General features: G+C 57.4%; 1 protein-coding gene across 1 annotated transcript in view; it reads right to left on the bottom strand.

Annotated features, from left to right (window-relative positions):
• Positions 1 to 316: 316 nt before the first annotated feature.
• vps51 (VPS51 subunit of GARP complex) overlaps positions 317 to 15,166 on the bottom strand; it is a 16,859-nt gene continuing 2,009 nt past the window's right edge. Inside the window, exons 2-8 of the mRNA XM_038787329.1 lie at positions 13,268 to 14,063; positions 9,825 to 10,037; positions 6,439 to 6,657; positions 3,983 to 4,104; positions 2,363 to 2,450; positions 828 to 1,110; positions 317 to 786 (exon numbers count right to left, since the gene is read on the bottom strand). Coding sequence (XP_038643257.1) covers positions 850 to 1,110; positions 2,363 to 2,450; positions 3,983 to 4,104; positions 6,439 to 6,657; positions 9,825 to 10,037; positions 13,268 to 14,063 — 1,699 coding nt within the window. The 3' untranslated portion in view covers positions 317 to 786; positions 828 to 849. The remainder of the gene's footprint in view (positions 787 to 827; positions 1,111 to 2,362; positions 2,451 to 3,982; positions 4,105 to 6,438; positions 6,658 to 9,824; positions 10,038 to 13,267; positions 14,064 to 15,166) is intronic.

The following is a 15,166-nucleotide window of genomic DNA, read 5'->3' as shown; positions in this document are numbered from 1 at the left end:
CCTCTGACAGTGCGGCACTCCCTCAGTACTGACCCTCTGACAGTGCTGCACTCCCTCAGTACTGACCCTCTGACAGTGTGGCGCTCCCTCAGTACTGACCCTCTGACAGTGCCGCACTCCCTCAGTACTGACCCTCTGACAGTGCAGCACTCCCTCAGTATTGACCCTCTGACAGTGCAGCACTCCCTCAGTACTGACCCTCTGACAGTGCGGCACTCCCTCTGCACCAACAGAAAACACCCAACCTTCCGGCTTGGCCATGGGGGGTTCGGACCATCATCCAGATCTTCAAAACACAAATTTACCCACAAGCAGCGATTGCAAGGCACAGCTTTATTCCGAATAACCTGTGATTGAATGCTCGATTTCCCCACAATATACAGATATCTATAATATATATATATATAGATGCAAATTTAATATGCACCATCCGATACATTTACAAGATGCTGGAGTCACGGTAGAACTCTCAGCGCACATACAAACTACACCCACATCCCCGGAGGCCACGGAGGGTGAACATTGGATGGCGAGCTCCAACAGACGTTGGCACTGGGCCCCTCCCCCAGCCCTGGAACATATTCAAGCCCCCACAGATCAATAGACAGCCGAGCACCAAGGGAGAGGAAGTGAGGTTGGCTGAGACGGCGGCACCCAACGGCGAAGCAGGCTCGAAGGGCCGTCGTAACGCCGAGGGGAAGCCAACTTCGCTCAAATCCGTCCCCGACTGCGTTTCCACTCGGCCTGCACAAACACGTGCCCGCAGGAACGTGTGCCCCCCCACCCGTAACCTCTGCCCCCCCACCCGTAACCTCTGCCCCCCCCCTCTCCACCAATGGCGGACCGGGGTCAGCCCCTCTCACAGATGACCTCGATGACGCTCTGCTCCATGGTGACGGGGTCGAGGCAGCGGTGGGCGGTGCTGCCGACGATCTCGTCCAGCAGGAAGTGGACCAGGTTCTCGTCCGAGACGAAGCGCCATAGGTAGAGCTGCAGGTACTGGCAGTCCACCTGGATCTGCTGCAGGCCGTAACGGCCGAACGAGCGCAGCCGCACGCACTCCAGGAACGTCTTCAGGCTGATCTTGATGATTCCGGTCAGGACGGAGACCTGCGGGGGGGCGGGGAGAAGAGGAGAGGGTCCAGCATCAGAAACCGGCGTCGATTAGGGTCCCCCGTCACGCCCACGACATATTTAACACACGTCAAACCGCCCCCCCCCCCCCCAAGGCTGGGCCATGAGTCACGTAAAGGGTTAATATTAGGGACAGGTAACCAAAGGAGGCCATGATAAATTGCCCCTTAAGAGTCTCGGGATGTGCAGGTTAGGTTATGGGGATAGGGTGGCGTGGAGTGGATATGGGCTCTTTCGAAGGGTCGGTGCGGACCAGGTGGGCCGAATGGCCTCCGCCTGCATTGCAGGGGTTCTCTGATCCCGTGAAAAGCTTGGTCAAAGAGGTCAGCTTTAAGGGGCGCAGACTTGAAGGGACGCAAGGACCAGATGCCGGAAAATGGGATAGGTGCCCGGCGATGGCCGGTACGGACTCGATGGGGCGAAGGGCCACCCTCTCTCTCTCTCGGTGTACAATCTGACTGCATGCCAGAGCAGGCCGCAGGGGCACCGAATCCTGCTCTCTAATTCGTACGGCTTAAAAAGGAGGGGGGGGGCAGGGCGGGGAGGGGATCCCGGAGCTCAGGCACCAGGAGGGAAGGCCGCTCGGAGGCTGGCGTGCGCGGTGTGGGGGGGGCAATGGTGATGCCAGGGCCGAGTTCCCGACCCCTCCAGGGCCGTACGTCACAAGGGTGAATTGACCGGGGGGGGGGGGGGGGGGGGGGGGGGGGGGGAGGAGGAGACGCGGCTGCCGACTTTAATGGCCGCCAGTGGTAGTAACGGTCAAAGTCAAGGGGCAACCAAGAGGCCGGGATTTGGAAGCAGCACGGAGATCCCGGGAGGGCTGTCGGAGATCGATCACAGGGGTCAGGGAAAGGGGGGGAAAAAAGGCCCACGGGGGGATTCAAACACGAGGCTGAGAAACGCGAGCGCGAGGGAAGGCGCCCTCCGAGAACGGGCAGACCAGGGGTTGGCACGAGCCAGGTGCTGCGAGGAGAAGGAACGGGACTGCCCGAGCGCCCTCGCCGGAGGGGGTCTCGGAGGCGGAGGCTAACACCCCGAGGGGGAACTGGACATCCGGCGAGGCCTTAAGTGTCCAAAGATGTGCAGGTGAGGTGGGGCTACGGGGACTGGGCTGGGGGGGGGGGGGGGGAAGTGGGTCTCGGTAGGATGCTGTTCCAGAGGGCCTCCTTCAGGGCCTCCTGCAGGGACTCCGCGGATCTGTGGGACGTTTGAATAGGAGGCGACTCACCTTGTTGAACTCGACAGGGCTGAAGATGTCTATCCGCTCGGAGAAGAGTTTCTGAATATTGCTCAGGAGGTTAGTGTCCATTGGGGCACTGCGGGAACAGAGAGTGGACACGTCAATGTCGTTTACACCCTCACTGTCCCACATAACCCATGGCGCTATTGTTGATCAATGAGTGTCTTGACGCACATTCTACAGCCGTCTGGGGTCGGGAATTCCAAAGATTCACAACCCGCTGTGCAGCACAAAGAACAAAGAAAAGTACAGCACAGGAACAGGCCCTTCGGCCCTCCAAGCCCGTGCCGACCATGCTGCCCGTCTAAACTAAAATCTTCTACACTTCCTGGGTCCGTATCCCTCTATTCCCATCCTATTCATGTATTTGTCAAGATGCCCCTTAAACGTCACTATCGTCCCTGCTTCCACCACCTCCTCCAGCAGCGAGTTCCAGGCACCCACTACCCTCTGTGTAAAAAACTTGCCTCGTACATCTCCTCTAAACCTTGCCCCTCGCACCTTAAACCTATGCCCCCTAGTAATTGACCCCTCTACCCTGGGAAAAAGCCTCTGACTATCCACTCTGTCTATGCCCTCATAATTTTGTCGACCTCTATCAGGTCGCCCCTCAACCTCCGTCGTTCCAGTGAGAACAAACCGAGTTTATTCAACCGCCCCTCATAGCTAATGCCCTCCATACCCGGCAACATCCTGGTAAATCCCTTCTGCACCCTCTCTAAAGCCTCCACATCCTTCTGGTAGTGTGGCGACCAGAATTGAACACTATACTCCAAGTGTGGCCTAACTAAGGTTCTATACAGCTGCAACATGACTTGCCAATTCTTATACTCAATGCCCCGGCCAATGAAGGCAAGCATGCCGTCTGCCTTCTTGACTACCTTCTCCACCTGTGTTGCCCCTTTTAAGATACCTGTGGACCTGTACACCTAGATCTCTCTGACTTTCAATACTCTTTAGAGTTCTACAATTCACTGTATATTCCCTGGCACGGTAGCACAGCGGTTAGCACTGCTGCTTCGCGGCGCCAGGGACTCGGGTTCGGTTCCCAGGCTTGGGTCACTGTCTGTGCGGAGTCTGCACGTTCTCCCCCCCACGTGTCTGCGTGGGTTTCCTCCGGGTGCTCCGGTTTCCTCCCACAAGTCCCGAAAGACGTGCTTGTGAGGGGAATCGGACATTCTGAATACTCCCTCTGTGTACCCGAACAGGCGCCGGAATGTGGCGACGAGGGGATTCTCACAGTCACTTCATTGCGGTGTTAATGTGAGCCTACTTGTGACACTAATAAAGATTATAAAAATAAAGACGTTAAAATACATTTCTTCTCATCTCACTCCCAAGTGGCCTCCCCCTAAATTTTGAAATTGCGCCCCCCTGATTCGCGACTCCCTGACCAAGGGGGAAACATTATCCCCATCTAGCCCTGTCCGTTCCCACGAAGGTGTTTTGTAGAATTCAACGGGATCACCTCTCGCTCGTCGAAACCCCGGAGAATACATGCCCCAGTTTGCCCATATTTCTCTTCCGAGAGACAGTCCCGCCTTCCCCGCCCGGGACAAGTCTGGTGACCCTTCATTCCACCCCCTCGATGCCAATCTCCCGGTTTACCTGGGCGTGTAGCTCGGAGCGTAGCGCGCCTGCTGACGTGAGCTGCTGTACACAGAGAAGGTCCGCTTGCTCGAGTCACTGCTGTGTGCCTTCCTCACGCCTTCTTCGTACAGCAAGCCGACCTACACAGGACAGAGGAAACATCAGGGTGACGGCTGTGCCTTAGGGGCCTCTCCCTCTCTCTAACCCAGGGATCACTGGACAGTGATCAGGAGCAGGAACCCTGGCTGATTTCCCCTCTCCCTCTCTCTAACCCAGGGATCACTGGACAGTGATCAGGAGCAGGAACCCTGGCTGATTTCCCCTCTCTCTCTCTAACCCAGGGATCAGGAGCAGGAACCCTGGCTGATTTTCCCTCTCTCTCTCTAACCCAGGGATCACTGGACAGTGACTGGGAGCAGGAACCCTGGCTGATTTCCCCCTCTCTCTAACCCAGGGATCACTGGACAGTGATCAGGAGCAGGAACCCTGGCTGATTTCCCCCCTCTCTAACCCAGGGATCACTGGACAGTGATCAGGAGCAGGAACCCTGGCTGATTTCCCCTCTCTCTCTCTAACCCAGGGATCACTGGACAGTGATCAGGAGCAGGAACACTGGCTGATTTCCCCTATCTCTCTCTAACCCAGGGATCACTGGACAGTGATCAGGAGCAGGAACCCTGGCTGATTTCCCCTCTCCCTCTCTCTAACCCAGGGATCACTGGACAGTGATCAGGAGCAGGAACCCTGCCTGATTTCCCCACTCTCTCTAACCCAGGGATCACTGGACAGTGATCAGGAGCAGGAACCCTGGCTGATTTCCCCTCTCTCTCTCTAACCCAGGGATCAGTGGACAGTGATCAGGAGCAGGAACCTTGGCTGATTTCCCTCTCTCTCTAACCCAGGGATCACTGGACAGTGATCAGGAGCAGGAGCCCTGGCTGATTTCCCCCCCTCTCTCTCTAACCCAGGGATCACTGGACAGTGATCAGGAGCAGGAACCCCGGCTGATTTCCCCCTCTCTCTCTCTAACCCAGGGATCACTGGACAGTGATCAGGAGCAGGAACCTTGGCTGATTTCCCTCTCTCTCTAACCCAGGGATCACTGGACAGTGATCAGGAGCAGGAGCCCTGGCTGATTTCCCCCCTCTCTCTCTAACCCAGGGATCACTGGACAGTGATCAGGAGCAGGAACCCCGGCTGATTTCCCCCTCTCTCTCTCTAACCCAGGGATCACTGGACAGTGATCAGGAGCAGGAACCCTGGCTGATTTCCCTTCTCTCTCTCTAACACAGGGATCACTGGACAGTGATCAGGAGCAGGAACCCTGGCTGATTTCCCCTCTCTCTCTCTGACCCAGGGATCACTAGACAGTGATCAGGAGCAGGAACCCTGGATGATTTCCCCTCTCTCTCTCTAACCCAGGGATCAGGAGCAGGAACCCTGGCTGATTTCCCCTCTCTCTCTCTAACCCAGGGATCACTGGACAGTGATCAGGAGCAGGAACACTGGCTGATTTCCCCTCTCTCTAACCCAGGGATCACTGGACAGTGATCAGGAGCAGGAACCCTGGCTGATTTCCCCCCCTCTCTCTAACCCAGGGATCACTGGACAGTGATCAGGAGCAGGAACCCCGGCTTATTTCCCCTCTCTCTCTCTAACCCAAGGATCACAGGACCGTAATCAGGAGCAGGAACCCAGACTTAATTTGGAGAATAAGCACCATCTGTACCACTGATGGCTTGAACACGGAGTTTCATTTTCAGTGAAAGATAGACAAACACGGTAGCACAGTGGTTAGCCCCACTGCTTTACGATGCCAGGGCCGAAGGTTCGATTCCGGCCTCGGGTCACTGTCTGTGTGGAGTTTGCACGTCCTCCCTGTGTCTCCGTGGGTTTCCCCCGGGTGCTCCGGTTTCCTCCCACAGTCCAAAGATGCAGGTTGGGTGGATTGGCCGTGCTAAATTGTCCCTTAGTGTCCAAAGATGTGCAGGTTGGGTGGATTGGCCGTGCTAAATTGCCCCTTAGTGTCCAAAGATGTGCAGGTTGGGTGGATTGGCCGTGCTAAATTGTCCCTTAGTGTCCAAAGATGTGCAGGTTGGGTGGATTGGCCGTGCTAAATTGCCCCTTAGTGTCCAAAGATGTGCAGGTTGGGTGGATTGGCCGTGCTAAATTGTCCCTTAGTGTCCAAAGATGTGCAGGTTGGGTGGATTGGCCGTGCTAAATTGCCCCTTAGTGTCCTACGGTTACAGGGATAGGACAGAGGGGTGGGACGAAGTTGGGTGCTCTTTTGGAGGATCGGTACAGACTGGATGGGCCGAACGATCTCCTTCTGCGCTGACGGGATTATCTGTTCCTTTGACGTGTCAAACACAAGGGAGAAGTCCATGGAGGTGGGCTGAAGTTAGATGGGGAGAGGCGAGTGTAGAGGTTAAACACCTCCTGCGTTTGGATGTGTGTGGCGGGCGCCTCCTTACCTGCACGTCAATGGAGGTAATGTCCTCCACCACCCTCTTCATCACGGCCCGCACGTTGCGCGGTTCAATGGTGTTGATCCAGTCGCGGGTCTCCACGCTCTTCCGCAACATCTGGGACACGTTCAGGCCCTGCACCTTCACGTAATGATTCAGCAGCTTCTGGGCCGCCTCCCGGGCATCTGCGCACAGCACGGTGACCAATGTCACCGGGGAGTGGTCCTGGGGACGACAGGGAGGGGATGAGACAGGGAAGATCAAATAAGGGGCAAGCAGCAGGCCGCAGACTATGCCGTCCCCATCAAACACTCCCAGGACAGGTACAGCACGGGGTTAGATACAGAGTAAAGCTCCCTCTACACTGTCCCCATCAAACACTCCCAGGGCAGGTACAGCACGGGGTTAGATACAGAGTAAAGCTCTCTCTACACTGTCCCCCAACAAACACTCCCAGGACAGGCACAGCACGGGGTTAGATACAGAGTAAAGCTCCCTCTACACTGTCCCCATCAAACACTCCCAGGACAGGTACAGCACGGGGTTAGATACAGAGTAAAGCTCCCTCTACACTGTCCCCATCAAACACTCCCAGGACAGGTACAGCACGGGGTTAGATACAGAGTAAAGCTCCCTCTACACTGTCCCCATCAAACACTCCCAGGACAGGTACAGCACGGGGTTAGATACAGAGTAAAGCTCCCTCTACACTGTCCCCATCAAACACTCCCAGGACAGGTACAGCACGGGGTTAGATACAGAATAACGCTCCCTCTATACCGAGTTGTTCACCTGGCCCAGGTACGGGGGGGGGGGGGGTCGCTCACCTGGCCCAGGTACAGGGGGGGTCACTCACCTGGCCCAGGTACAGGGGGGGTCACTCACCTGGCCCAGGTACAGGGGGGGTCACTCACCTGGCCCAGGTACAGGGGGGTCGCTCACCTGGCCCAGGTACAGGGGGGGTCACTCACCTGGCCCAGGTACAGGGGGGTTACTCACCTGGCCCAGGTACAGGGGAGTCGCTCACCTGGCCCAGGTACAGGGGGGGTCACTCACCTGGCCCAGGTACAGGGGGGAGATCACTCACCTGGCCCAGGTACAGGGGGGAGATCACTCACCTGGCCCAGGTACAGGGGGGAGATCACTCACCTGGCGCAGGTACAGGGGGGTCACTCACCTGGCCCAGGTACAGGGGGGAGATCACTCACCTGGCCCAGGTACAGGGGGGAGATCACTCACCTGGCCCAGGTACAGGGGAGTCGCTCACCTGGCCAAGGTACAGGGGGGGGTCACTCACCTGGCCCAGGAACAGGGGGGAGATCACTCACCTGGCCCAGGTACAGGGGAGTCGCTCACCTGGCCCAGGTACAGGGGAGTCACTCACCTGGCCCAGGTACAGGGGAGTCGCTCACCTGGCGCAGGTACAGGGGAGTCACTCACCTGGCCCAGGTACAGGGGAGTCGCTCACCTGGCCCAGGTACAGGGGAGTCACTCACCTGGCCCAGGTACAGGGGAGTCACTCACCTGGCCCAGGTACAGGGGAGTCGCTCACCTGGCCCAGGTACAGGGGGGGTCACTCACCTGGCCCAGGTACAGGGGGGTCGCTCACCTGGCCCAGGTACAGGGGGGTCGCTCACCTGGCCCAGGTACAGGGGGGTCGCTCACCTGGCCCAGGTACAGGGGGGGGGTCGCTCACCTGGCCCAGGTACAGGGGGGTCGCTCACCTGGCCCAGGTACAGGGGGGTCGCTCACCTGGCCCAAGTACAGGGGGGGTCGCTCACCTGGCGCAGGTACAGGGGAGTCGCTCACCTGGCCCAGGTACAGGGGAGTCACTCACCTGGCCCAGGTACAGGGGGGTCACTCACCTGGCCCAGGTACAGGGGGGTCACTCACCTGGCCCAGGTATAGGGGGGTCGCTCACCTGGCCCAGGTACAGGGGAGTCGCTCACCTGGCCCAGGTACAGGGGAGTCGCTCACCTGGCCCAGGTACAGGGGAGTCGCTCACCTGGCCCAGGTACAGGGGAGTCGTTCACCTGGCCCAGGTACAGGGGGGGGAACACTCACCTGGCCCAGGTACAGGGGGGGGAACACTCACCTGGCCCAGGTACAGGGGAGTCGCTCACCTGGCCCAGGTACAGGGGAGTCACTCACCTGGCGCAGGTACAGGGGAGTCACTCACCTGGCGCAGGTACAGGGGAGTCACTCACCTGGCCCAGGTACAGGGGAGTCGCTCACCTGGCGCAGGTACAGGGGAGTCGCTCACCTGGCCCAGGTACAGGGGAGTCGCTCACCTGGCCCAGGTACAGGGGAGTCGCTCACCTGGCCCAGGTACAGGGGAGTCGCTCACCTGGCCCAGGTACAGGGGAGTCGCTCACCTGGCCCAGGTACAGGGGAGTCGCTCACCTGGCCCAGGTATAGGGGAGTCGCTCACCTGGCTCAGGTACAGGGGAGTCGCTCACCTGGCCCAGGTACAGGGGGGTCGCTCACCTGGCCCAGGTACAGGGGGTCACTCACCTGGCCCAGGTACAGGGGGTCACTCACCTGGCCCAGGTACAGGGGGGTCACTCACCTGGCCCAGGTACAGGGGGTCACTCACCTGGCCCAGGTACAGGGGGGGATCACTCACCTGGCCCAGGTACAGGGGGGGGATCACTCACCTGGCCCAGGTACAGGGGGATCACTCACCTGGCCCAGGTACAGGGGGGTCACTCACCTGGCGCAGGTACAGGGGAGTCACTCACCTGGCTCAGGTACAGGGGAGTCGCTCACCTGGCCCAGGTACAGGGGGGTCGCTCACCTGGCCCAGGTACAGGGGGTCACTCACCTGGCCCAGGTACAGGGGGTCACTCACCTGGCCCAGGTACAGGGGGGTCACTCACCTGGCCCAGGTACAGGGGGTCACTCACCTGGCCCAGGTACAGGGGGGGATCACTCACCTGGCCCAGGTACAGGGGGGGGTCACTCACCTGGCCCAGGTACAGGGGGGGGTCACTCACCTGGCCCAGGTACAGGGGGGTCACTCACCTGGCCCAGGTACAGGGGAGTCACTCACCTGGCGCAGGTACAGGGGGGTCACTCACCTGGCCCAGGTATAGGGGAGTCGCTCACCTGGCCCAGGTACAGGGGAGTCGCTCACCTGGCCCAGGTACAGGGGAGTCGCTCACCTGGCGCAGGTACAGGGGAGTCGCTCACCTGGCGCAGGTACAGGAGGGGATCACTCACCTGGCGCAGGTACAGGGGGGTCGCTCACCTGGCGCAGGTACAGGGGGGTCGCTCACCTGGCCCAGGTACAGGGGGGTCACTCACCTGGCGCAGGTACAGGGGAGTCACTCACCTGGCCCAGGTACAGGGCTGTCGCTCACCTGGCGCAGGTACAGGAGGGGATCACTCACCTGGCCCAGGAACTGCTCGTCGGTGAGGGTCAGAATGTAGCTGATTGTGGAATTCTCGTAGTCGAGGCAGAGGCGAGACAGCAGCAGGAGCAAGCCGGGGGGCGTGGCACCTTTCTCACCCGCCGTCTCGCAGAACTGGCGGGCCGTGTGGCAGATGTACTTGATGAAGCTGACAATGAGCCCCTCACGGACACCCTGGCTGCAGAACTCCCCCTGTAGATAATAATAATCGTTACTAGCGCCACAAGTAGGCTCACATTAACACCGCAATGAAGTTACTGTGAAAATCCCCTCGTCGCCACATTCCGGGGCCTGTTCGGGTACACAGAGGGAGAATTCAGAATGTCCAATCCACCTAACCCGCACATCTTTGGACTGTGGGAGGAAACCGGAGCACCCGGAGGAAACCCACGCAGACACGGGGAGAACGTGCGGACTCCGCACAGACAGTGACCCGAGGCCGGGAACCGAACCCGGGACCCTGGTGCTGTGAAGCCACAGTGCTAACCACTGTGCTACCTCGCTCTACTCTCGTCCCGCAGTGTAAAACAAAAGAGCAGGGGGCCCCACATTCTCCCCAGTGTCTGTGTGGGGGGTGGGGCAAAATTTATCTCGACCAAAATCAGTAAATTAGCGTCGCTGAAAAAAAGACACACGATGCCCAAGGCCTTTTACACATACGTGAGAAATATGAGAATGACTAGAGTGAGAGTAGGTCCGATTAAGGACAGTAGCGGGAGATTGTGTATTGAGTCTGAAGAGATAGGAGAGGTCTTGAACAAGTATTTTTCTTCAGTATTTACAAATGAGAGGGGCCATATTGTTGGAGAGGACAGCGTGAAGCAGACTGATAAGCTTGAGGAGATACTTGTCAGGAAGGAAGATGTGTTGCGCGTTTTGAAAAACTTGAGGATAGACAAGTCCCCCGGGCCTGACGGGATATATCCAAGGATTCTATGGGAAGCAAGAAATGAAATTGCAGAGCCGTTGGCAATGATCTTTTCGTCCTCGCTGTCAACAGGGGTGGTACCAGAGGATTGGAGAGTGGCGAATGTCGTGCCCCTGTTCAAAATAAGGGAATAGGGATAACCCTGGGAATTACAGGCCAGTTAGTCTTACTTCGGTGGTAGGCAAAGTAATGGAAAGGGTACTGAGGGATAGGATTTCTGAGCATCTGGAAAGGCATTGCTTGATTAGGGATAGTCAGCACGGATTTGTGAGGGGTAGGTCTTGCCTTACAAGTCTTATTGAATTCTTTGAGGAGGTGACCAAGCATGTGGATGAAGGTAAAGCAGTGGATGTAGTGTACATGGATTTTAGTAAGGCATTTGATAAGGTTCCCCATGGTAGGCTTATGCAGAAAGTAAGGAGGCATGGGATAGTGGGAAATTTGGCCAGTTGGATAACAAACTGGCTAACCGATAGAAGACAGAGAGTTGTGGTGGATGGCAAATATTCAGCCTGGAGCCCAGTTATCAGTGGCGTACCGCAGGGATCAGTTCTGGGTCCTCTGCTGTTTGTGATTTTCATTAACGACTTGGATGAGGGAGTTGAAGGGTGGATCAGTAAATTTGCAGATGATACGAAGATTGGTGGAGTTGTGGATAGTGAGGAGGGCTGTTGTCGGCTTCAAAGAGACATAGATAGAATGCAGAGCTGGGCTGAGAAGTGGCAGATGGAGTTTAACCCTGACAAGTGTGAGGTTGTCCATTTTGGAAGGACAAATCTGAATGCGGAATACAGGGTTAATGATAGGGTTCTTGGCAATGTGGAGGAGCAGAGAGATCTTGGGGTCTATGTTCATTGTTCTTTGAAAGTTGCCACTCAAGTGGATAGAGCTGTGAAGAAGGCCTATGGTGTGCTAGCGTTCATTAGCAGAGGGATTGAATTTAAGAGCCGTGAGGTGATGATGCAGCTGTACAAAACCTTGGTCAGGCCACATTTGGAGTACTGTGTGCAGTTCTGGTCACCTCATTTTAGGAAGGATGTGGAAGCTTTGGAAAAGGTGCAGAGGAGATTTACCAGGATGTTGCCTGGAATGGAGAGTAGGTCATACGAGGAAAGATTGAGGGTGCTGGGCCTTTTCTCATTGGAACGGAGAAGGATGAGGGGCGACTTGATAGAGGTTTATAAGATGATCAGGGGAATAGATAGAGTAGATAGTCAGAGACTTTTTCCCCGGGTGGAACACACCATTACAAGGGGACATAAATTTAAGATAAATGGTGGAAGATATAGAGGGGATGTTAGAGGTAGGTTCTTTACCCAGAGAGTAGTGGGGGCATGGAATGCACTGCCTGTGGTAGTAGTTGAGTCGGAAAATTTATGGACCTTCAAACGGCTATTGGATAGGTACTTGGATTAGGGTAGAATAAGGGAGTGTAGGTTAACTTCTTAAGGGCAGCACGGTAGCATTGTGGATAGCACAATTGCTTCACAGCTCCAGGGTCCCAAGTTCGATTTTGACTTGGGTCACTGTCTGTGTGGAGTCTGCACATCCTCCCCGTGACTGCGTGGGTTTCCTCCGGGTACTCCGGTTTCCTCCCACAGTCCAAAGATGTGCAGGGTGGATTGGCCATGACAAATTGTCCAAAATTCTATGATTAACCTAGGACAAAAGTTCGGCGCAACATCGTGGGCCGAAGGGCCTGTTCTGTGCTGTATTTCTCTATCTCTATCTATCTTTTCATCTAGCACTCATCAGGTTAATGAGCAACGCTGCTAAACTGTAACAGAAACGATTCGTATCACGCAAGAGTGTTGTTGAGTTAGCAAGACTGATTTGTAAGGGCGTTACCATGGAGCATGCACCAGCCAATTGATAAGTGAGTTACTTATTACCGTCACCTATTGGTTAACTCGTGCAGTCTCCATGGCAACAGGTCGGCCCGGGTCCACGCCAACCAATCGGCGCTCTCTCCTTGTGCATTGTTGCTCCCGTTACAATTTGGCAGTGTTGCAAATTATGGTGAGTGCAAGGTGAAAAGCTTCGACAGCACCTGTCCTTTTCAGCAATACTCTGTGTTCTGTACGACCGAATGACTATTAGCAAGCCAGCTTATCCAGTCACCATCGAACGGCCGTTTGTGGGAGCTTCCTTTCCCCAAATGGAGTCCTGGCGTTTCCGATAGGGCGACAGTCAGCGGCTGGAGAGCTTTGGGACATCAGGGGGTTGTGAAAGGTGCTATCGAGGTGCAGGCCCCCGCCCTGCCCTGAATCAGCAGGGTTCATTGGACAGGCACCAGGGATTATGGCTGATCTTTCCTCTTTCCCCCCCCCCCCCCCCGCCCAGAAGGGCAGAGAACCCCGATACAGTGTAGGGGGAGACCATTGGGCCCCATTGGGTCTGCACCAACCCTCTGAAAGAGCCCCCCCCCCCCACCAAGCCTAGGCCCCCGCACCCCCAACCTTTCCCCATAACCGCCACTCCAGCCTCAAGTCACCTTGAAGTAGGGCTTGTTCGAGAAGGTGATATCCTTGGCGGTGAACAGATGGACGTAGGCCAGGACCGACTTGATCTGGTTGAGGATGGAGGCCGAGACGGTGCCCAGGAGCTCGGCCAGGTTGGCGCCATCCTTGCCCAGGAGCCGGGGTGCCGCCAGCGACTGCCGCACGTCGGTCAGGCAGTCGGCGTAGAAGCTCTGCAGCGCCTGCAGGTACTGGCGGATGCGCTCCTTGGCGGCGCGCACCAAGATCTCCGTCCCCTCGGCGCCGATGTTGGAGGCGGGCAGCAGCTTGATGACGGCCTGCAGCCGGCGGTGGAAGCGGTCGAGCCCCCGGACCAGCAGCGAGTTGTCGCCCACCCCCTTCTCCGCCCGGATCCGCCGCTCCACCAGGGCGAAGTAGCGGCCCATCAGCCGGTCGACAAACTCCACCAACTTGGCGCCGGCCATCAGCGCCACGTCCCGGCTGCCCAGGCCGCTGGCCGCCGGCCGGTGGACAAACAGGTCCTGGTACGAGGCGATCACCAGGCACATGTTGCTGACGAAGCCGTTGCAGCCCTTGTCGGTGAACTCCAGGATGTCGGAGAGGGGCGCGGCGGGGTGGCCCGGCCCGGCCCCGGCACCCAGCTCGGCCTCCAGCGCCGACAGGTCCTCCGCCAGCCTGGACTGGGCGTGCGCCAGGAATTCGTCGCACAGCTCCTCCGCCGGCTCGTCCAGCTGCAGCAAGAGCTCCACGCACTCGGCCAGCTCCTTGGCGCTCGAGCCCGCGTCCCTGCGTCGGGAAGAAAAACAGATCCTGGTTAACGGTAACCCCCCCAACCGAGTATGTCAAGAGGGTAGTGGAGGTCAATTCAATTGTAGCTGTCATAAAGAATGAGGACTTTTTAAACAAAAAATTTAGAGTAACCAATTCTTTTTCTTTCCCAATTAAGGGGCAATTTAGCACGGCCACCTACTCTGCACATCTTTGGGTTGTGGGGAAACCCACGCAGACACGGGGGAGAATGTGCAAACTCCACACTGACAGTGACCCAGAGCCGGGATTCGAACCTGGGACCTCGGCGCCGTGAGGCAGCAGTGCTATCCATTAAGGGTGAGTACTTGAAAGGGAAGAGGATTGCAGGGATTTGGGGCGAGGGAAGATTGGACTGCTCGGCGGAGGAGCCAGTCAGTGTCGTCTTAGAACATAGAACATAGAACAGTACAGCACAGAACAGGCCCTTCGGCCCTCGATGTTGCGCCGAGCCATGATCACCCTACTCAAACCCACGTATCCACCCTATACCCGTAACCCAACAACCTCCCCCTTAACCCTACTTTTATTAGGACACTACGGGCAATTTAGCATGGCCAATCCACCTAACCTGCACATCTTTGGACTGTGGGAGGAAACCGGAGCACCCGGAGGAAACCCACGCACACAGGGGGAGGACGTGCAGACTCCGCACAGACAGTGACCCAGCCGGGAATCGAACCTGGGACCCTGGAGCTGTGAAGCATTTATGCTAACCACTATGCTACCCTGCTGCCCCCTATGCTACCCTGCTGCCCCCCATGCTACCCTGCTGCCCCCTATGCTACCCTGCTGCCCCCTATGCTACCCGGCTTGGCGGGCAAAGTGACCACGTTCAGTGCTCTGTTTGGCTGAGATCGTACGGGAGGGTTTGAGAATCGAGCGGCTTTAATCACAGCTACGAGAATTCAGTACACAAGGCGCGGGCGCAAGAGTGGGCGAGATGGGAGATTGAGATCGCCAAGGATGACCAGTCATTCGGTGCAGGAGGCGGAGGGGAGGACAGGGGTGGGCGGAACAGGGAGGACATGAATTGGGGAAACGTGCAGGGTGGGCTGGCACAAGATCACAAGGAGGGGCAGGCCAGAGACACGGGGGGGGGGGGG

This window comes from Scyliorhinus canicula, chromosome 31 (assembly GCF_902713615.1).
Source record: "Scyliorhinus canicula chromosome 31, sScyCan1.1, whole genome shotgun sequence".
NCBI lineage: Eukaryota > Metazoa > Chordata > Chondrichthyes > Carcharhiniformes > Scyliorhinidae > Scyliorhinus > Scyliorhinus canicula.
Note: the sequence above shows the minus strand (reverse complement) of the source record. Positions and strands in the feature narration are given on the sequence as shown.